The 21828-nt window shown below is 46.9% G+C and overlaps 2 protein-coding genes across 6 annotated transcripts; one reads left to right on the top strand and one right to left on the bottom strand.

Moving 5' to 3' along the window:
* Positions 1-976: 976 nt before the first annotated feature.
* Positions 977-6738, top strand: lrp12 (low density lipoprotein receptor-related protein 12). Of its 2 annotated transcripts, none has more exons than XM_054763177.1 (11): positions 977-2082; positions 2745-2801; positions 2853-3003; positions 3066-3268; positions 3336-3583; positions 3679-3828; positions 3898-4119; positions 4193-4459; positions 4518-4720; positions 4796-4928; positions 5044-6738. In XM_054763177.1, the coding sequence occupies exons 1-11, from the start codon at positions 2043-2045 to the stop codon at positions 5947-5949; spliced, it is 2580 nt and encodes an 859-aa protein (XP_054619152.1). In that variant the 5' UTR covers positions 977-2042; the 3' UTR covers positions 5950-6738. The 2 variants fall into 2 exon arrangements, with proteins under 2 accessions (XP_054619152.1, XP_054619153.1); XM_054763178.1 differs by having other exon boundaries at positions 980-2082; positions 2868-3003.
* LOC129172922 (regulating synaptic membrane exocytosis protein 2-like) lies at positions 6719-21759 on the bottom strand. 4 transcript variants are annotated; one of them, XM_054763176.1, is made up of 29 exons: positions 21108-21757; positions 20981-21033; positions 20795-20911; positions 20631-20730; positions 20444-20567; positions 20281-20377; positions 20168-20203; positions 15890-16020; positions 15656-15827; positions 15248-15401; positions 14748-14816; positions 13573-13705; positions 13328-13435; positions 13095-13145; positions 12927-12995; positions 12802-12861; positions 12510-12619; positions 11456-11869; positions 11297-11338; positions 11193-11231; positions 10920-10942; positions 10758-10858; positions 10547-10669; positions 10303-10478; positions 10001-10136; positions 9813-9925; positions 9628-9729; positions 7372-7511; positions 6719-7285 (listed from the first exon to the last, which is right to left on the bottom strand). In XM_054763176.1, the coding sequence occupies exons 2-29, from the start codon at positions 21026-21028 to the stop codon at positions 7097-7099; spliced, it is 3177 nt and encodes a 1058-aa protein (XP_054619151.1). In that variant the 5' UTR covers positions 21029-21033; positions 21108-21757; the 3' UTR covers positions 6719-7096. The 4 variants fall into 4 exon arrangements, 2 of the variants coding, with proteins under 2 accessions (XP_054619151.1, XP_054619150.1); XM_054763175.1 differs by having other exon boundaries at positions 20795-20914; positions 21108-21756; XR_008567128.1 differs by having other exon boundaries at positions 7270-7285; positions 7372-9502; positions 20795-20914; positions 21108-21759.
* Positions 21760-21828: the final 69 nt, after the last annotated feature.

The following is a 21828-nucleotide window of genomic DNA, read 5'->3' as shown; positions in this document are numbered from 1 at the left end:
AGAGTTGGTAGACAGCTACAAATTCCTGGGTGTTCACCTTAACAACAAACTGGACTGGTCCGTCAACACCCACGCCCTCTACAAGAAAGGCCAGAGTTGCCTCCACCTGCTGAGGAGACTGAGGTCCTTTGGTGTGTGCAGGACTCTTTTACGGACCTTTTATGACTCTGTGGTGGCCTCAGCCATCTTCTATGCTGTGGGCTGCTGGAGAGGGGGCAGCACGGACAGGGACAGGAGCAGGATCAATAGGCTGATCAGGAGAGCGAGCTCTGTCCTGGACGGTCCTCTGGACTCCGTGGAGGAAGTGGGGGAGAGAAGGATGTTGGCTAAGCTGACATCCATCATGGACAACACCTCTCACCCGTTACATGACACTGTGGGTTTCCCCTTAGCAGCTCCTTCAGCAGCAGACTGTTACACCCACGGTGTAAGAAGGAACGGTTCCGCAGGTCCTTCATACCGACCGCTGTCAGGCTCTACAACACCTGCACCACTTGAACCATGTTGTAGTCACTATGTATTCTTTACTTGCGTATCTTGCTTGCTGCTGTAACAAGTGAATTTCCCTGCTGTGGGATTAATAAAGTACTCTACATACATACATACATAACCTCACCAGGGAGGCATCCAGAATTCATCTGGACTAAATGCCCGAGCCACCTCCACTGGCTCCTGTCCATGTAAAGGAGCAGCGGCTCTACCCTGGGCCCCTCCCGGATGACCGAGCTCCTCACCTTATCTTTTAGGGTGAGTCCAGCCACCCTCCGGAGGAAAGTCATTTCACCCGCTTGTATCCGGGATCTCGTTCTTTCGGTCACAACCCAAAGCTCGTGACCACAGGTGAGGGTGGGAACATAGATGGGGTGGGGTAAATTGAGACCTTTCCCTTCTGGCTCAGGGTTAGGGTTAGGGTTAGGGTTAGGGTTAGGGTTAGGTACGGTCTGGTACAGCGACCGCATTACTGCAGACACTGTGCCGACCCGCCTGTCGACCTCACGCACCAACCTTCCCTCACTCATGAACAAGATCCCGAGGTACTTGAACTCCTACACCTGGGGCAGGATCTCATTCCCAACCCGGAGGGAGCAACCCACCCTTTCCCACTGAGAACCATGGCTGATGTGGAGGTGCTGAGTCTCACCCCAGAAACTTCACACTCAGATGCAAACCGCCCCAGTAAACGCTGAAGGTCACAGCCCGATGTCTGCAAATAGCAGAGACTAGATCCTAAAGCCGCCGAACTGGACTCCCTCAAAGCCTTGGCCGCATCTAGAAACTGTGTCCACGAAAATGAACAGAATGGGTGACGAAGGGCAGCCTTGACAGAGGCCAATGTTCACCGGAAACAGACTGGACTTACTCATACTCTGGTCGTGCTGTTGCCTATCCCAGTTGACTTTGCCGTAGAGGTCGCCAGCCAGTCGCAGAGCAAAAGTTTTTTGTTTTTTTTTTTCATCTCATGTGGATGACGCCGAGTTTTTATGTGACGTCACTGTGAAGGAGGCGGGGCCTTGCTGTTGTGGGTTTGTGGCGACTAGAATAGAATAGGATAGAAATGTAGCAGATGTTGACTAACGAAAAGGCGACGTTCTCTTAGTTGCACACCGCTTTTGAGAGTTTTACCTGCGGACAAACTTGGCGGCCTGCTTGACTTCCATGTCTTTACTGAAGAGTTCGAGCGCGGCCAAGCTGCTTGCTTAGCCACGTTAGCATGCAGCGGCTAGTCGGCCCCTTGATGAGCCGATCTCCGCCTGCTTTTCGTACAAGTAGCCGGTTAGCATGTGAAAGCGCACTTGTCTCAGGTTGGCTAATGTGCAATTGGTATATTTTACATACGGCACACATTCCGACTTGATTCCGTTCAAGTTGAGAGAAAAGTACTTGCTGTCATGGATCGTCCTGGTTGGTTGTGCTAACAGGCTAACTGTAGCGTCTTTGTTAGCTTTAGCTTAGCATTCATCTCCATTGTCCCCCGTTTTGTGCTTTGCTAAACTGTCAGGTTGATTTGTGACCTTGGACGCATCATTACCGTCATCTTCATCATGGCCGTCTGTTCAGGTGTCTACCTGCTCTTCTTTTCAGGTGAGTCTCCTGTCCGACATAGCATGACTTTGCTGAGCAGCATTAAAAGTCAGCACACCTTTTTACATTATGGACAAATTAAGTTGCAGACTTGCTGTCCCTTTGTGACATTTAACCGTGTCAGCATCGTGAGGAAAAGTCACTGCCTGTGTGAAAGGGTATTCTGCAATGGCGGGACAGGGATGTGAACACACAGCTTAGTGTGTCCTAAAGCAATTGTGTATTTTATACGGGACACATCTGATTGTGGGAATGGTGTATCGCTGACTGGTCCACCCCTGTGCACCACCAGGGCTCGACCCACGGTCCATCAAATGAGAGCTCGCGAGGCATCGAGTTAAAGCCCAACCTGTCAACTCATGTCCAGCACGAGTCTTCAGATGTCAGGGAGTGAGGTTTTAACGCTGGTCATGCCAATACAGCAAATATAGCCCACTGAAGAGGCGAGCCCGCGTTTCCATGGCAACATCGACACATGTGGGTCTGCTAAAATCCATCCATCTTCTGTGCCGCTTATCCTCACTAGGGTCTCGGGTATGCTGGAGCCTATCACAGCTGACTTCGGGCGGGAGGCAGGGTACAACCTAGACTGGTCGGGGCAGCTAAAATGATTGTGTTATTTGCTTCAAGTCCATTTGAGGTACATTCTTTTGTGTTTGCAGGATGCATTGCTGCCTCTCAGAGGAACGAAAACTTTTTTGTGTCTGGGATTTCCAATGGTGAGGTCACAAGTAGGCAGAGGATACGTTGATGTGTCAATCAAAGCTCAGTCGTTTCACTTTCAGCGTGCGGCGACTCGTCTGAGCTCTTACGAGCATCCAGCGGCATCATTACGAGCCCCGGTTGGCCCTTCCAGTACCCAACGCGCCTTAACTGTAGCTGGAACATTCGAGGCCGACCAGGAGATACCATCACCATCAGGTACGATATGGCCACGGCTCGCATGTCACAACGTGTGAGCTGACAACTTCCTTTTTCCGTAGCTTCCAGGATTTTGACCTGCAGGGTTCACACCGTTGCTCGTCAGACTGGATGTCAATCAGCAGTTACAAGAATTTGGATGGACTGCGAGTGTGTGGCTCGTCCCTGCCGCCTCCTTACATCTCATCCCAGGACCACGTCTGGATTCACTTCCACTCTGACGACACTCTGACAGGAAAAGGTTTCCGACTGTCCTACGTCACAGGTGAGGATGAAGAGGTGATATGCAATGAACGGAGACTGTGCCGTGTGACTGTGCCATGTCGTTGTAGGGAAGTCTGACGTTTCCAGCTGTGACGTGGACCAGTTTCACTGCTCCAATGGGAAGTGCATCCCCGACTGGTGGCGTTGTAACTCCATGGACGAGTGTGGGGATAATTCTGATGAGGACCTGTGTGTGGACTCGCCGTTCTCCTTTCAGCCCTGCAGCCTGAACCAGTTTCCCTGCTTGTCCCGCTACACCCGAATCTACACATGTCTGCCCCACAGCCTGCGCTGTGACGGCAGCATCGACTGTCAGGTCAACTAGCTTCTCCCACTTTGGCTTTTCCTTACCTTCTTAGGCTTAAGTCCCCCCCCCACCCCCCACCCACCCCCCACCCACCCTCATTTCAGGATCTGGGAGATGAGATTGACTGTGACGTCCCAACCTGTGGAGACTGGTTGAGGAATTTTTACGGCTCCTTCAGCTCTCCAAACTATCCTGACTTCTACCCTCCAGGGAGTAACTGCACTTGGCTGATTGACACTGGAGACCACAGGAAGGTGCGGATTGGCTGAAAGCAAAGTGTGCTTCTGCAGTGGAAGTGCTCAAACTGCTGACTGCTCCCACAGGTCATCCTGCGCTTCACAGACTTCAAACTAGACGGGACAGGGTACGGGGACTATGTGAAGGTGTATGACGGCCTCAAGGAGAATCCTCGCCGCCTTCTCAGGGTGCTGACAGCCTTCGACTCGAGATCGCCCGTTGTGGTGGTGTCGTCATCCGGCCAGCTGCGAGTCCACTTCTATGCCGACAAGATCAATGCCGCCCGAGGCTTCAATGTCACCTACCAGGTTCTTCTACGCCAGATCATATTGTGTTGTTAAAGACCACATGGGGTTCTATTATTTTGTATGGCTTCCTCAGGTGGATGGCTTCTGCCTGCCCTGGGAGGTTCCTTGTGGGGGGAACTGGGGCTGTTACACCGAGCAGCAACGCTGTGATGGCTACTGGCACTGTCCTAACGGCCGGGACGAACTGAACTGTTCCACATGTCAGGAGGACGAGTTCCCCTGTTCCAGAAACGGAGCCTGTTATCCTCGATCAGACCGCTGTAACTACCAGAACCGCTGCCCCAACGGTTCTGATGAGAAGAACTGCTTCTTCTGCCAGCCTGGAAACTTCCACTGCAAGGTATTATACAAAAAAAACAAAGTGTGTGACCAGTGTGTGAATCTTGACCTATGTCTAGAATAACCGGTGTGTGTTCGAGTCCTGGGTGTGCGACGCCCAGGACGACTGCGGTGATGGCAGTGACGAGGAAAGTTGTCCCGTCGTCGTTCCCACCAGGGTGATCACGGCTGCAGTCATCGGCAGCCTCGTCTGTGGCCTCCTGCTGGTCATCGCCCTCGGGTGCACGTGTAAACTCTACTCGCTGCGCATGTTTGAACGCAGGTGAGCGGACACAAGCCTACAACGTCCAATATTTTGATTCCGCTTTTCAGCTGACTACTGATCGCTCGCTTGCAGGTCTTTCGAGACCCAGCTGTCCAGAGTTGAGGCGGAGCTGCTGAGGAGAGAAGCCCCGCCCTCATATGGCCAACTGATAGCTCAGGGTTTGATCCCACCTGTGGAGGATTTCCCAGTGTGCTCTGGCAGCCAGGTAAAGACGTAACACGTACAGATGACCGAATAAGACGTCTGAACAGCCTGGTAAGACAGGAATTGCGATTGGGAAATAAGAAATGAATGATAATCTTCTCCCCGTTGTCCCTCAGGCGTCCGTTCTGGAAAACCTGCGTCTGGCAGTCCGGTCTCAGCTTGGCTTCACCACTTTGCGCCTCCCTTCTGCCGGTCGTCATAGCAACCTGTGGCGCAGCCTCTTCAACTTTTCTCGTTCTCGGCAGTCGGCATCTTTGGCTCTGGTCTCTGCTGACCTGGAGGACAGTGCTGGAACTGGAAGTTCTGGATCAGACCTGCTGTCCCCAGACTCTGATGACACTGATACTGAGAGTGAGAGGGGGAGGGAGCGTTCCATTGGTGCGGTGGGTGGGCCTGTTGCCCCGCTTCCCCAGAAGACCCCGCCTTCTAGTTCAGTATCTATGATGGCCTCCACGGCCCCCATAAACCTACCACCCACTCCCAGCCAAGTCCAAAACAATCCTAGAGAGGCTCCACCCCCTGCCAGCCCTGTCACCATGGTAACCGCCAATCCAGACATTGTATGTCACAATGACTTCTCTGAGCTCCAAGCCCCACCCACTTCCACCCTGCAGCGTCTGGCCCAGAGCCTGCACCGACTCACCAGGAACCTGATGAGAACCAGTCAGAACCACACTTGGACCAATCGCAGTCCGCTGCACCAACTGGACACAGGGAGGGCCAGAACAGAGTCCATGGAGCGGCGAGGCAGCGGAGAGGAAGAGGAGGACGTGGAGCTTCTGATCCCAGATTCGGACTCATCTTTGTTGTTCAGTGACATTCGACAACCACTGTTAGAGCCACCGCCCTCCTCCAACACAGCTTACGTGTTGCGCCAGCACCGTGGGAACAGCACACAAGCAGGGTGGGATGGCCCGTGCGAACACTGTGGAAAGGTTCACACCGCTCGGATCCCCGATGCATGTCTGGAGGTGGGAGGCAAGATGGAGAGCAGCGATGACGAGCTACTGCAGCTGTGCTAACAAGTTAAAGGCTAAGCTGTTGGCTAACATGCCAAGAGGTACTGCTGTAGCTGCTAACTGATTAGCATGTTAGCTTGTGTTCTGTCTAGACGAGGGCTTTACAGAGTGTGATGCAGCAGACTGAGAAAACTACATAAGCAATATATTTTTTAAAGTTGCTAAGCTACCTTCATCTAAGGCAAAGTTAGACTAAAAAAACAGAGGCCCCAGGAAATGACTTAGCTGTTGTGTGCTCACTGTGTCACACTTTGAAACTCCCCTGATCTAGACCATAGTGTGGATCTTTGGAACCCTGTTTGGTGTTTAGTCACTCGCACTGCATTCTCCCAGGTCTCGTGTTCATCCACTCCCCCACTAAAAAAAGTGTCCTAACCCCTGGCTTTAGAACTGATCCAGGACCAGGGCCCTTGGGAGTTCCTTACAGCAAGAACCAAAAGTGGTTATTTTGCAAATTCTACATTTCTGTTAGACATGTGCTCACCATTGTGGTCTCTGGTTCTAAAGGGGAAAAGTGGGGAAATATCTCCAGCCCTATGAGTTCCCAAATGTTAGTGGACTTCTCGGCTTGATCTTGGTTGTGAGAAGGACTGCTCAGTCCTTGATGTCATTTTCCATCTTCCTGAAGCCATGGAACTGACCTGCCAGTGTTTTTGTGTTGCTGTCTTTTGGTACCTGAACTATTTATTCTTCTCTTCATTGTTGTGTTCTCTGACCTGCATGATTGTTTGCTGGTTTTCTTTTTGTTTGGACATTTCAGATGGAAAGATTAAAGTTTCAAATGTATTTTCATTGGTTGCATTTATTTTGGAATAGGACAAAGCAAGACACTGGAAAGGATCTAAAGGCTTGTGGATTCAGTTGTTAGACTTGATTTGGGTTTAAAGTCACTAGAGTGCAGTTGTCATAGAAGGTATGAGAAACCAACCATCCACCATATTTTTATTTTCATTTGTGAACTGAATGTGCCTCCCTTCATACCTTCCACATTTTGTCCACATACAGAAGCAGAACCTCCTCGTGGGAACATACACTGGTGTGCTTATGGATGGACGAGGATGCACTTGGTGACTTGCTAGCACTCTAATGCTTGGTTTAATGCTTCCTGTTTAGTCCCAAAACATCAGAGGAGGTACTTTTCCATCTGTTCCTACGATGCCCCGCCCTCTGTCTCTTTATTGGTCAGCGGGGCCAAAGCAGGGTCCACCAGTGAGATGGCAGGAAACAGTTTAAACCAGCCAATCACCATGTTGGACAGGTCCAGGTCATCCAGAAGAACCTGAGCGGCACCCATGAAGGATTTATGGTCCATCCTGCCGTAGTCACCCCAAACGATGATCTGAAAGTTTGTGAGGAACACAGTTGGTACTGAATGTAAACCTCCATCAACACGTTCATTAGCACACCGATGCCAATCTTGTTTACCTGTAAAACCTTTCCCTCTGGGTTTTCTTCAAATTGCAGCTGTTGTTGATAAAGAGGGTCCAGTGTCTTTCTGGCCAGGCGAGTTCTTCGCTTCAACAAACATTTGCCGTTATCCATCAGGTAGACCTTCACGTACGCAGCTGCGCCACAGCAGTCAATGTCAGCTCATCACATCTTTACTTTGCTGTGCTCTCTGTAGAACTTACTGCAAGTCTGTTCTTTAGAGCTTTACTTTTTTCTCTAGAACTTTAATGGCATTTCTTGAGATCCTTGGTTCCCAAAGTGGGGTACACGTACCCCCAGGGGTAGACAATTTGTAAACGGTGCCTAACATTCATAGTCACGAGTGAGCTTGAACACCTGATGGCCCAAGTAGAACAGAGCACAAGGGATACAGAGCATGAAGTTGTTCATTGTTATTTGTGTGCATCATATGAACACATAAATTTTAGGATTATTTTGTGCATTAAGAGTGTTTCATCTTGAAGCTGTCATTTATATTGGTGTTCCAATCCCTGCATGCAGCAGTCAAAACCTATCACTTCCTCTAAAAATGAGGCTGTATCGTTGGTTGTATTTTTGTACTTGGGATACTGCTTTGTGTCTGGTATGAAATGAATATGCAGACTTAAACCAAACATGAGTAGCCAAAAAAAAGTGAAGGTGAAATTCAAGCCATTCAAAGGGAAGGATGCCAACATCAGACTGGAATAAAAGATAAGTAGGCTGATTACTCATCTATTTCTTAGTGCTCATGTGTCACCATGCAAAATACAGTTTTCATCTGGAATTACTATAAAATGAATTAAGCAATTATGTTTACTATATCAAATTAATAAAGGTGTGGAAGTGTGCAGGAGCATGGATTCAGGTCAAATGTCTGAAGGGGTACACCACTGTGCACTCTAGAACTTTACTGTGCACTTTAGAACTGGAATGTTATCTAGAACATTTCTTGCTCTAGATCAGTGGTTCCCAAACATTTCACTACCGCGTGCCCCTTCAGACATCTGACTGGAAGTCATGTACCCTCTACTCCTACACACTTCAAAAACAAAAACCACACAATGAAACATCTTTGATGTATTATTCAATATATGATATATTAAAACATGTCTTGATTTTCAACTGCACACATAGGCTAATAAATTTATTAGGGTTTAGAGGGGTAAGATATCTACTTGCAGGTTTGTCTTCTGTTTAGTGAATTTATAACATTGCTGTGATAAGATGTGGTGAACTGTGATCTTTTGCTGTGTGTTGGTCTGCAACAAATAATCAGTACAATGCAACTTACGTTACATGTCAATAATAATTACATGTCAGTAATAATTATAAATAATTATGAAAACAAACACATAACGTACAGAAATCAATAAGGAAATTAATTCCATACGAGACTTATTACCGAGCCAGATGGATAACTTAAAAGATGACTTATTTGTTCATCTAACACAATAATGAACAACTTCATGCTGTCACCCTTCTTCTGCACTCTACTACTTACCTGCTGTGGCTGTTCACATGAGGCGTTCAAGTGCATGATGTACATCTCAGAGTTTGGTACGAATGTAGAAGCTGTTTTTCATTTTTATTCACGTACCCCCTACGCCAATCTGCGTACCCCACTTTGAAGACCTAGGCTCCAGATAAGGGGTATTCAATTAAAATTGCGTAAACTCTGTTTATGCAGGGGTTTTTTCACAGCGAAGTTCCAAACCTCTTTTTTTCTTTAAATTGAAAACAATTTCATTGGCTCATTTTGGGTGACGCCACCGCATTTGCGGTCACGAAACCGTAATAACGGAAGTAATTACGGCCACAAACTGCCGCTGCGATCAGTTTGCTAGCATGATTATACTGTATATTATTATAATTTGTGTTAATTTTAATTAGTCACATGTCCGTAAAGGGCCATGGCTGGGTCCGGATCCAGACCGAATTCCACCATTTGGTGATGGCTGCTGTAGGTCCTGTGCAGTCTGAAACTTGACTGTGCTCTCTGCAACTTTGCTTTCTGTACAGCTTTACTGTTCCCTCTACAGGAGTGAAGATCTGTTCTTTCTAGATGCGGGTCCATCAATCAACTGGTCAACTTCTGCCCAGTCACAAGTGGATGGTAAACGTTTCCCTGATTGGTACAATGCCTTGTCACTTCATTTGACAGTTAAAAGATGATTACAAAGGATCGTGGCCGCTGCTTTAGAACGTTACACTGTGTCTTACAACTCTCTTTGGGGCTGCCTGTGGCGTTACCTGGCGTGTTCTTGTTGCCTTGTTTACCCACAAGCCCCCTGGCTCGGATCACCTCCACATCCAGGCGCTCCTTCCTGTAGACCATCCCAATCTGGATATCTCCTGACCAGTAGAGCAACAGAGCAAAACAATGTCACTGGACAGTAACCCCATGTCATTGTTATTAAGGCATGTTTGATCAGTACCCATGGCGGGTGTGGCCAAAGTCTGCCTCCCAGCCAGCTGGGCAGGTCCTAAACCTTCCAGGAAGCCGGTAAAGTGTTTGTCAGTAGCCAACTTGACTCCTGGAAAGATCAAACTGAAACACAGATTCAAACATGACAAAGGAACGGGTCCAATGGAGCAAAATTGCTGTGAGGAGGAGAACTCGTACGCTCCAGGCTTCGGGTCTTCCGCATCTGGGTCGCGGCTCGGCTGTCGAGTGAAGCGACATTTAAACTCAATAGCCAATCCGGTTTCCATGCTCCTCTGAACAGGAAGTCTCACCACCTTCTTCTTCTTCTCTTCCTCTGGACGGACAAAGACGCAAGTGACCAGTAGTCTTCCAGTGGCTTTACTAGTTCTAGCTGAAGCTACTCGTTCTGGTATCTTTTTAGACCTTCACCTTTGACCACCACAGACCTCAAGGTGGGCTAAGGAGATCCTAACACAGCTGGTGGCTAAACTGGGACTCACCCTCTGGATTGAGCTGCGAGGCGCTCTGGCTCTTCTTTCCCAGTCCAACCATTCCCATCATCCGAGCGCCAAAACTGGAGCGCCGTTTCTTGTCGTCATCATCGTCATCGTTGCGCCCCAGTGAACAAATGTCTCCGCCCACACTCGAGGACTTGGCGGTGGGAGCAGCTGACGGCCTGCAGGGGAGGGAGACACTTAGAAAGGTGGGGACACTAAAGTCCATCCCATTGGTTGGTTCTTTTACTTTGAAGCCTCAGACTCCTCCTCTTCCTGTCCGTCATCCACTGAGTCACTTTTATGCAGCGTGGTGACTTCTCCTAATCCTGGCCCCAAGTCCACTGATGGACTCTCCAGACCTTCTGCCTGACTGCAGCCACCAGTGAGCAGGCATTATGTTTCAAACATCAAATATGCAGAACACGACATCACTGTGGTCGCACTGACAAGCCAGTCACCTGAGGCTTTGACCTGATTGGCTGTCAAGGAGGTTGGACTCAGCCGACACATCACTTATGTCACTGATGGAGGACTTTAACGAGAGGCTCATCTGCAGACACTAATGAGAGGTGGGACATCATGAAAGACATGATGACATCATGAATAACATGTGTGCTCACCTTTTCTGGATCTTTCATCACACCTGTAGAGACACAAGAGGCAGCGGTAGTTCACAGCAGTGATGTCACGTGTCACATTTTACCACAGATGCAGATGGCACAATTATTGTTGGGCTGACATGTAGGAGGTTAACCATTTGTTGCTGTGACAGCATTTACTGAAAATGTCTCGCTGTGGAAACCAAATACTTAAATAGTATGCCGCCCTAGTAGGACAGTGATAATGATCTCGTTACTAGGTCACCCTAGTAGAACAGTGACAGTGTAACATACCATTAGCTGTTTTCTTCTGCTGATCCTCCCATGTGACCTCTGCAAGGTGACAGAGACGAAGCTTGAAGTCGTTGTTAGACATGACCACATGTTGAGAAACGTACCTTTCCTGGTCCCTCCAGGTGTGGCTGAGCGTCTGTCCGCCTCTGAGACATGTCATGTGATGACCAACATGATGTAAGCAAAATGCACCAATGAGGACAAAGCATGCAATGCTTTTAGATTTACTAAACACCAACACATCCAAGCAGCTTGGTACAAACCTGGAGTTTGTGGGGGTGGGGCTGGAGAATAGCTCGGTGGCGGAAGAGCTTGATCAGAAGCTGGTGGAGATGGGGGTGGGGCTGGAGAACAGCTGGGGGGCGGCAGAGCTTGATCAGAAGCTGGTGGAGATTGGGGTGAGGATAGAGGGGGAGGGGGAGGGGGAGCTGGGCTAGGTGGGGGAGGCGAGGGTGGTTCTGGCATGTGGTTGGTCGAGGTGTTGGCCAAAGGTGGCGCTGCCTCAGGTGAAGCTAGGCGGGGCTGGCCAGGTGCTTGGGGAGGAGCTTGTATTCTTATAAGTGGAGCAGTTACGTTGTTGACAGGGGGAGGAGCCTGTTTGTGTGGGGGGCAAGGGGAAGGATGACTTGCAGCAGCTCCGCCTCCAGTTGGTACTACTTTGGTAGACGTGGCACAAACTGATGGACAGAAGGTTGGAGAAGATAAAAAGACATATAAGAAGTCACAAACATCACTTGACATCAAAGTCCCCTCTTGATTTGCTGTTGCTCCTCTGCGGTAAAGGTGAAATCAGCATTCAGCGTCTCCTGATGTTGCTTTGACTTGGGCTGTATTGTAATTTCGATAATTGTTCTGGTTTATTTTATTATCGTAATGTTTACTAGCAAAGTGGATGTGTACATACAGTATATAATGAACGCTAGTTTGACTGAAACACTACGGAATCTATGAACAGTACTATTGATGATTTTAGAGACCATTGGAGACTATATAAAGACTATTGTTGCGTCTAAGATTCATAGGTTCATGGAAACACTGATATTTATTTTCTGAGAACTGAAGAGTATTTAGGCTGAGTGCTAACTGGATCTACGGCTCTTTGATTTAAGGTTATCAACCCAACCTGACAAGCTACTGCAAATACTGTAGTTGACGTGTGAATTAACAGTCAAGAAAATCTACTGGAGTTGAGTTGATAAAGTGTTCTCTACCATCTCTACCATCAGCCTTTTAAGTTCAAGCAGTCTAAATCCCGAAAGAACTTGACAGTTGATATGGTTTCAGTCGTGCTGTTCTGACAGCTACTGCCAGTCTTACTTGTGTCTGGAGCACCTTTGGGCGGGACGCTAGGCAATTGGCGCCCTTGCCGACTGCACAAGGGGGTTCCAATTGGACTCATGTGGACCGATCCATCCTGTGGGCTAACCCTGTCAGAAATCCACAATTATGACTTGATAGTCATGAGACTAAATATCACCAGCTCTTTGAACAAAATCTCCCTTTTTCTCTCTATTTCAACATATGTCCTCTAGTAAATCTTAGCTCTACAATTGTGCGGAACACCAGTGACAGGGCAGAAAGGCCACTGAACCAAATTTTCCGCCATTACCTGAGCAGCTCCTCATCGAAGGGTTCTGCTTCGGAGGGAAAGTCTGGGATGAAGTCTTGTCTGAAGAGCATAAGCATGTCAGGATCTCTGATACCACAACAAAACTCAACCATTCCTGGACTCACCTGTAGTCCTCTACAATTCCATTTGCCATATGATTCGGCCAGGAAGTATTGCAGAAACTTCCAGAGTAACTACACACAGAGATGAAGACTACTTGCTCACTTCATTCACTACAAATGCTTGCTCTACTATTTGCACTACTGAGAGTATCTGTGTGGTGTTTTCAATACCTGTCATGAGAATCAAGAGAGTTGGTCCCAGACTTTCTCCTTGGTGACCTCCTGGACACACAGACAGTCCAGAACTGAATCACAACTACTCCCAGTGCTACAGGAAGAACTGCAACCAAAAGCTCAGCTTCTATGACTACAAGTGGAGCAGAAGATAAAACTAGTACTACAAGCAGAACTGCTTCCACAACTACAGGCAGTCCTCCATCAGATGGTAAAGTTTTCATGCTTACTTGTCCAGGCTGTTATACTGGCCAACGTCAGAATAAGATCGGTTGAGCTTGGACCCTCGCAACAGCCGCACAGCATCCTTACGGTGTAAAGGGTAAAGAGTGTTCGCACTGGAGGCCAGTTCAGAAGTTAAAGGTCAAAAGTCAAGAATAGAGATGTAACTATCATGGAAGTGGAATGTGTCTGAAGTTTGTCCTTAAGCGCACATCACCTGGTCTACTGAGCACATTCAGTAGTGGCCACCTACCTATGAGGAGCCATTCGGCTTGGCGACTGGGACCTCATCAGGACCAGATCGGATCGTGAGCCATGATTCAATGATACATGCTCGCACAGAGAGTGGGTGGAGCTGTTGAGGTTTCGGACATTCTGCCGGGACTCTGAGAACAATAAGACAAGAAGCCTTAAACAAGTGTCGAGCAAGTGACTCACATGACCAAAGTATGAAATGGAGGCCCTGCAGACCATTCCGAAGCAAACATGCATATCAAATTGCTGGTTGCAACCATGCGACATGGAGGCAGTTTGCATCACTTCCAGTGTTGGGATGGGGGCAGACATTTCAATATGCTCAGTATCGTTGTACAATGGTTGGCAGATTTGTGCGAATAACAGTGTATGCCGTTGAAATGATTTGCTCCAATTTTGTGTGTGCATGATGTGTTGCAAAAAGACATAAAACAGTAGAAATGCATGAATACATTTTTGTGTGTTTTCGTCATCCTTTGGCTGCAATGGTTTTCTATACGGGTGATACATATCAATAAGTCATTTGCTGTAAACAATGCAAAGCCGCCCCTGTTAACTTTCTTGCCAGTTGCTTGCAGTTGACATGGACACTCCATATTTGCTAATTAGCACATTATTAATTTCTAAAATGACAGGAGCATTGTGGGTGTAACTACATTAGTTTGCGTTGTGAGTTTGATGTACGTCTGGTGAAGACCCCCCACCATTATATGTTCCTTCTCCATCTTACTGTCTTGAAACAGAGCAGGCTTTGTAACCTTGGCGTTATATTTATGGTGTTTATTGAATAATTGGCCACTTGTACTTTATGCATTTCCCATTTTCATTAGCATTTTGGAGTTTCAACAATATTTGAACATTGGTTTAGTATAAATTCACCGAGTTCCACTCAATGAGAGAGACACGTTCATCAGCCACCTTTCTCATTTTTTGGTACTTTCTTGAACTTGTTTTCCTTTATGATGGATTATCTTAGTAAGAACTTTTTCCGATTCCCATATGTGAGAACAGAGCATGCATGCAGCATTTTTGCTCTGATTTCACTTGACGTCTGGCTGCAAGTACGCTTGTTTGACCCCCAAGTGTTTGAGCTGGTGACGACTGCAACCGGATGTGACGTCATGTGCAAACCAGCAATGTCTATAACAAGGTGATGCATGATATGGAGATCACCTGAAATCACCCCCAAACCATCCTCACAGTCATAGTCAGAAAAGTCTCCATCGGTGAACCTCTGAGAACCTACAGAAACACAAAGTGGGGTTCTTAAAGGTTCTAATGAAATGTCATAAGCTACCTTTTACCTTCTTCAAAAGTAACAGGTACATTTCTGGCTTGTCCATAACCAATTATTAACATTTGCTTGAAAAGAAGCAAAAGTGGGCTTGTGATGTTTGAGGTAGGTTCACTGACCAAACGTGGGCGCCAGTGTGGTATTACCGCATCTCCTCCGTTGTTGCTGATATTGTATTTCACAAAATCCATCAATGGAGGAGGCACAAGATTGTACAGTAGATTGAATAGAGTAAAAAAAAACTCATTCCTTAGTGTGGCCAAAAACAAACACCAGAACTTGGACTTGAAACGCGTTTGCTCATACAACCAAATCAAGCATTATGTACATACATGACATATAAATATATATTCATATATATTATGTCAGGAATCCTCACAGTGCAGTCTCCTGGCAGCTGGTTCATGCTGCAGTACTCTCCTCTGCAGGTAGGGGGATGAGTTGGCCCGTGGCAGAGAGGCCATGCCAGGCCTCTGAAGTTTGTACCAGTGGGGCTGATCATCCAGGAGGGCTGTCTCCAGTCCGATCAGGACCTGAAAAACCACAACATGATTAGTCCTTCAAGAACAACGACCAGTCTTGTGTGTGTGGACATTCTTCAAGTTTGGTAATCTTTGTGATTATAGATGCTCTTCAAGGTGGGTATTCTTAACCTGTGGCTACTGTAGTACGTGTGAGCTGTGATATCAGTGCTGTCATTGGATACCAGAATTTCCCTCCGAATGAATAAAAGATCTTGCTGATTTCATGTAGATGGTGGAGCTTCAGATACATCGCCTGTTCTCACCTCTCCAAGGAACTGACTCTCCTCTTCACAACCTCTAGCTTGATCCCAGACGGTCAGCTCCAACATCCGTTCTCGGATCTCCCGTTGGTGGACAGTAGAGTACACAAAAGTCTGATTCCACCGAGGTTCTGTCAACTTCTTCACTGTTTTTGTCCTGCGCTTACTCTGATCACTGGTGTAAGGTTCCAGTTAGAAGGTGACAACGAGGTATCGACTGCAATTTCACCACCTTACCTTCTGTCAGGTAGCAAGTCGATTTTGACATAAAGGTTCCTGGGCCGCTCGTCTGCTCGAACAGGAAGTTCTTTAGCTCCAAGGATGGTAACAATCAGCTGATGGCCAACTTTATTGTACCACAGCTTCACCTGCAAGGAAAACAAATTACATGGATAGTATGATACCAAGGTTCCTGATAGTGGTGTCGATTCTCTTTAAAGTATGACCCAGGGGACACATGTTCCAATGAATACCATTATCCAACTTCAGCAATGCTGAGTTGATAAGAAATATCAACTATTGTATGTATGACTGCACTTTACTTGATGGATCATTTTATTTTGTAAACCATGATGCAAAAAGTTCTTTATTCATGAAAATGTTCTACACTACTCACAAACACCTTGGGATAGTCGGGTGTGGAGCTGAATTTGAGGGTGAAGGTAAATGAACTATAACCTTTTCAGGTCAACTTCATTTGACCTCCCATAAACCTTTGAATGTCATGTCCAGCTGCTGAAGGTTTCACTGCTTTTTACACAACTTGCTCTTCTCTAACAAGGAACTGAACAGTAACATTGGCAAAGGTGTGTGATCCATGAATGGATCAATAAATGTTGTGCTTGGGTATTTAAACATCCTTTTCATCATGCTGCTCACATTTTGACACCTAACAATCGATCAACTCTACTTCACCATTGGCAGTCTTCCAACAGGCTGTTCTCAGAGGAACAACTGTCAGCAGCAGCATTTTTCAAAACATCACCTATTCACTCTTCACTTCCTCGTGAGACAACAGCAAGTTGTGTAAAAAGTAGTGAAAATGTTGGACATGCACACGCAAAGGTTTAGAGAAGGTCACCTGTGAAGGTTATCGTGCATTTTATCTTCATTCTGAAAGCCCAACATCCCTACCTTTTTGTGAGTAGTGCCAACCTCAGGACTGTTCTCCCCAAATATTACCAGCATGTGAGCTTTCCCACAAGGGAAAATAACATCCTGGACCAAGTCTACAGCAACATGAAAGGTGCTTTGAAGGCTGTTCCAAGACCCCACTTTATCCAACGTACAGACAACTTCTTAAACAAGCTCCCCCTGTAAGTACAGCAGTTAAAGTGTGGAATGAAGAAACTGATCAAGTACTTCAGGACTGCTTTGGCTGCACAAACTGGGATGTGTTTAAAACTGCAGGGGGGGGGGATTGTACTGTTGATTTGGATGAATACTTGTCTGCTGTTACTGGCTACATTAGCACATGCATAGAGACTGTTACCACCACCAAGTATTACAGGATATACCCTAACCAAAAACAGTGGATGAACTGTGATGTAAGGGCTAAGCTACGTGCTCGTTCAACTGCATTTGTCATGGGCACCGCTGAGGACTACAAAAAGGCCAGATATGACCTGAGGAGGTCCATACGAGAAGCCAAAACACAGTACAGACAGAAGCTGGAGGGCTACTATTCCACCTCAGACCCTCGGCGCATGTGGGCGGGGCTCCAGCACATCACAGACTATCAACAGCGGAGTAGCGTAGCCGCATCCAGCCAAACCACACTTCCAGATGAGCTGAATGAGTTCTATGCCCGCTTTGACACCCAAACTCCTGATGAGCAGAGAGGGTGGCTGGACTTGGGCACACAGGACTCACCTCTCATGGTGACATCAGCTGATGTGCGCAGGGTTCTGAACAAAACAAACCCACAAAAAGCAGCAGGCCCAGACAACATCTCAGGACGTGCACTTCGGGTTTGCTCATCAGAGCTAGATGATGTGCTTGCTGACATATTTAACCTGTCGCTTGCACAAGCATCTGTACCGACCTGCTTTAAGTCCACCACCATAGTGCCCGTACCCAAGAAGAGCAACGTGACCTGCTTGAATGACTATCGCCCTATAGCACTCACTCCTATTGTAATGAAGTGCTTTGAAAGAATAGTCATGACCCACATCAAAAAGAGCATCCCGGCGGCAACTGTGGACCCTCTACAGTTTGCATATCGCCAGAACCGGTCCACGGATGATGCAGTCAACACTGCCATCCACACAGCCCTTTCTCACCTACAGGGCCAGGACATGTCAGAATGCTATTTATAGACTATAGCTCTGCTTTTAATACAGTCAGCCCCCACAAACTCACAAATAAGCTCCTCACACTTGGCCTGTCACCCTCCCTCTGTAACTGGGTGTTTAACTTTCTCACAGGCAGGCCCCAGAGAGTCAGAGTCCACAATCGCACATCCAGCTCAAGAATTGTGAGCACTGGGACCCCACAGGGGTGTGTGCTGAGTCCGCTCCTCTACACGCTCTTCATCCACGATTGCGTGGCCTCCCAGAACAACACCAGCATCATTAAATTTGCGGATGACACTACAGTCATCGGACTGATCACTGGTGGTGTTGAAACATCATACAGAAGAGAGGTGGCGGACCTCATAGCTTGGTGTCGTGATAACAATCTCCTTCTCAATACAGATAAGACTAAAGAGCTGATCATTGACCCAAGAACAAGGGAAAAGGAGCCGCATAGATCCCTGTTTATTGATGAGACTGAGGTGGAGAGGGTGAAAACCTTCAAGTTCCTTGGCACACACATCAGCGAGGACCTCACCTGGTCTCACAACACCCAACAAATTATGAAGAAGTCCCAAAGGAGACTGTACTTCCTGAGAAGACTGAGGAAATTTGGCATGTCCACCAAAATCCTTAGTTGCTTCTACAGATGCACTATGGAAAGTGTCCTTATCGCCTCCATCACTGTTTGGTACGGTAACTGTACAACACGTGATAGGAAGGCACTCCAGCGGGTGATCAAGACCTCACAGAACATTGTTGGGGCAGCCCTCCCCTCACTGCAAGACATTTATAAAACTAGAGTCCTACGCAGAACACACAACCTCATCAAGGACAGCACACATCCACAACACTCATTCTTCACACTCCTACCGTCAGGCAGACGCTACAGGAGTTTGAAGTCCAGGACCACAAGGCTAGCAAACAGCTTTTACCCACAGGCCATCAGGCTTCTCAACGAAGCACTCACACACGCCGCACGCAACACACGCACACACTCATAGCACTTTATTTATTTATTTAATTATTTATCTGTATTTATTTGTATTAATGTCTCTTCTGTTGTTGTTGCTTAATTTATTTGTATATATTAAGTTTATGTTTCTTATGTTCTTATTCTTTCTTGTGTTTTCTTTCTTTTCTTGGGAGAATGAACAGAATAAGATTTTCATTGCATAGTATAACTGCTGTTTTACTATGCATATGACAATAAAACTCGCTTGAATCTCTTGAATCTTGAATCTCTTGACTATCTCGAAAGAAACGGATGTGGTCCGCTGTAACACTATTCTAAAATGATGACGTACTGCATGTCCTATACTGTATACCAGGCATTCTCAAAGTGAGGTCTGTGAGCCATAGGTCAGAGGTCCCAACCATTAAGCAATCCTATATGAATGAAGTTATGTGGTACGGTTAAAAAGCACAAAAAGGAAGGAGAAAGCCAATAAAGAATAACTATCACTTCCATTGGGGTTAGTCAATTTCCAGCACTGACATTACTGTGACACAACATCAAAGTCATGCATTTGACTAAATTACACAATGGACAAATATTGACATGCATTCACTTCATCAAGGGATGCAAAATAGCTACGCTTAGACAATATAAGAAAAAACAGTTAGATGGACTTTGCTTTTATTGACGACAATGACGGAAGGGCAAAATGTGTCTTCATTAACACACTTTTCTCACTCTCTTTTTATAATAATAACGATAATATTCTTACCATGATTTTACAGTTGACCCAATTCAGTACGCTTTTAAAACAAAGTGGATTCTTCCATTCTTGTTACTTTTCATCTTCTCTAAGCTTTGAGGTTTACTTTAAAATGACCATTTCAGCATTCTGAAGTATTGAAATGTTTGAAATATAATGATATCATGGAACCATTCCTCTGGCATCCTCTACAAATCGATGGAGAATTATTTTGGGGATTTTCTGAATGGTCGTGAGGTTTTATAAGGGTGTCCTTGGAAAATGTTCTGTCCTGTAAAGGCTTCATGGTCCCAAAAGGTTTAAAAACCTCTGCTATAAAGGACACCTCACCAGGAGACACTTCGACAAGCCAGGAATCAAAGCAGCAAACTTTTCATTCCAAGCCAGCCTCTATGCAAACAGCTATGCTATGCTAACTGCTACACGCTGTGGACCAGGCAGGGATGGACCTTTTTACCAAGTAGACTCTAGCACACTTTGGTCTTGCTCTGGTCACTTACCTGAAGTCTGGGAACCAGTAGACGCTTGGTTTCAGTCTGCAAGGAGAAGAAAAAACAAGCGTCTTGAACAGGTCAGCTGAATGGCTCATGGCCTTGAAGCAATGTCCACTTACTGAGAGCTGTCCCTCCACAACAGGACAGTCAAAGGAATTTGAACATGAATGCAAAGTGTCACTGGAGACTAGCTGGACGTGGGAGGAGCCTGCAGGTCTGCAAACATCCGAGCACTGATGCTATGGCAGTTCCGTGGAAGAACTTCTCTCAACGTCACCTCACCTGACTGGTCGGGACACCAGCAGCTCCACTTGTGGTTCTGATTTTGACTCCAGGATGATGTTGTAAACTTGGTTAAAGGTGGCTCCTTGTAGAACGTAGCCGTTCCACTCCAGGACTTGATCACCTTCATCAGAGAACAAAAAGTGCATTTGAGACTGGAATCCCAAATCCTAGCTAACCGCCTTACCTGCCCTCAGGTGTCCCACAGTGTCTGCCAGACTTCCTCTTTTCACTTTGGTGATGAACGCACAGAGACGACCCGACTCGGTCATCTTCCCGCCAACCACCTGGAGGTACAACAAAGGTTACACCAAGTTGTCCAAGAAGGCAGGAGGAGGACAAGTGTGACACCTTCAGTCCGAGCAGCGCTCCGGTGTCAGCGGGAACCGAACTGTCTTTCGTCCTCTTGTTGAGTAGAATCTGCCCAATGAGGCGCTTTCCATCCCTGGACGGACGCCACGAGACCCACTGCTGGAAGGTCAGAGTGGGAAGAAATAAACAACAAAAGTGGCACCAGACAGAGGAGGCAAGGCTTACCGTGGACATCGGGGCAGGTTCACTGTGATCCCACCAATGGCCGTCCATGTCTCCTAGCAACCGGGTGAAAGGTGAAAGGTCAGAGATGATTGGGAAGCTCAGTTGGATCACATGATGCAACACTCACTGTTCAATCAACACATGATAGCTGTCAATCACAGCAGAACACGTGCCATCGTCTTCCTTTGAATCCAGTTGGTCAGAGTTGGCAAGATGGTGGCAGCATCATGACTTTGGCCCTCAGCTTCTTCTTCTGCCTTCCATTCGTAACTCCGAGTCCCGCCGATCCCACCAAAATCCAACAGGTCCGCATGAGGTGTGTCAGGGAACTACGTGTTGCATTTCTATTCTGGCGTCTCCATGGTGATCTGCAGGCACGTTGGGTAATCCACCTCCCGCTTGCTTAATCCAATTGAATTCGAGAACCAGCACCGTGTACTGTTGTAATCCACAACAAATAATCCTTCATGTTCACTTCTGCCAGGTTCTTCCCAGCTGAGGGTCCCATGAATGTTCTCTCTGAGCGCTTTGTCTTGCAGGTTGTTCAGGACTTCCTCAGCAGCTGAGCCACACATTCACCTCCTGACAGAAAGAGTCCACATCCCTCTGAGCCAATCAGGACTCATAAGCCCCTCCTCATTGACTTGTGGTCCAATGACAGCTATGCAACACAACTGTTCACTGTGACTCTAAACTACAACAACTTCAAACCACATTACCAGCGTTTATCTCCTTTTATATCATTACCAGCATTCACTTTTTATATATCATTACCAGCGTTTACCTCCTTTTATATCACTACCAGCATTCATTGTTTATATAATTACCAGCATTCATCTCCTTTTATA

Source organism: Dunckerocampus dactyliophorus, chromosome 20 (genome assembly GCF_027744805.1).
Source record: "Dunckerocampus dactyliophorus isolate RoL2022-P2 chromosome 20, RoL_Ddac_1.1, whole genome shotgun sequence".
Classification (NCBI taxonomy): domain Eukaryota; kingdom Metazoa; phylum Chordata; class Actinopteri; order Syngnathiformes; family Syngnathidae; genus Dunckerocampus; species Dunckerocampus dactyliophorus.
This window is presented reverse-complemented; position numbering and strand designations above follow the sequence as displayed.

Excerpts from the sequence above, each read along its gene's own strand:
- lrp12 (XM_054763177.1), top strand. The coding sequence starts at position 2,043 with ATGGCCGTCTGTTCAGGTGTCTACCTGCTCTTCTTTTCAG. Across the intron at positions 3,269-3,335 it reads CCGACTGTCCTACGTCACAG|GGAAGTCTGACGTTTCCAGC; the intron begins GTGAGGATGAAG and ends ATGTCGTTGTAG. Across the intron at positions 4,460-4,517 it reads CTGGAAACTTCCACTGCAAG|AATAACCGGTGTGTGTTCGA; the intron begins GTATTATACAAA and ends ACCTATGTCTAG.
- LOC129172922 (XM_054763175.1), bottom strand. The coding sequence starts at position 21,028 with ATGGACGGCCATTGGTGGGATCACAGTGAACCTGCCCCGATGTCCACG. Across the intron at positions 15,402-15,655 it reads AGAGTCAGTTCCTTGGAGAG|GTCCTGATCGGACTGGAGAC; the intron begins GTGAGAACAGGC and ends GTGGTTTTTCAG. Across the intron at positions 9,730-9,812 it reads TTTGGCCACACCCGCCATGG|GAGATATCCAGATTGGGATG; the intron begins GTACTGATCAAA and ends TCTACTGGTCAG.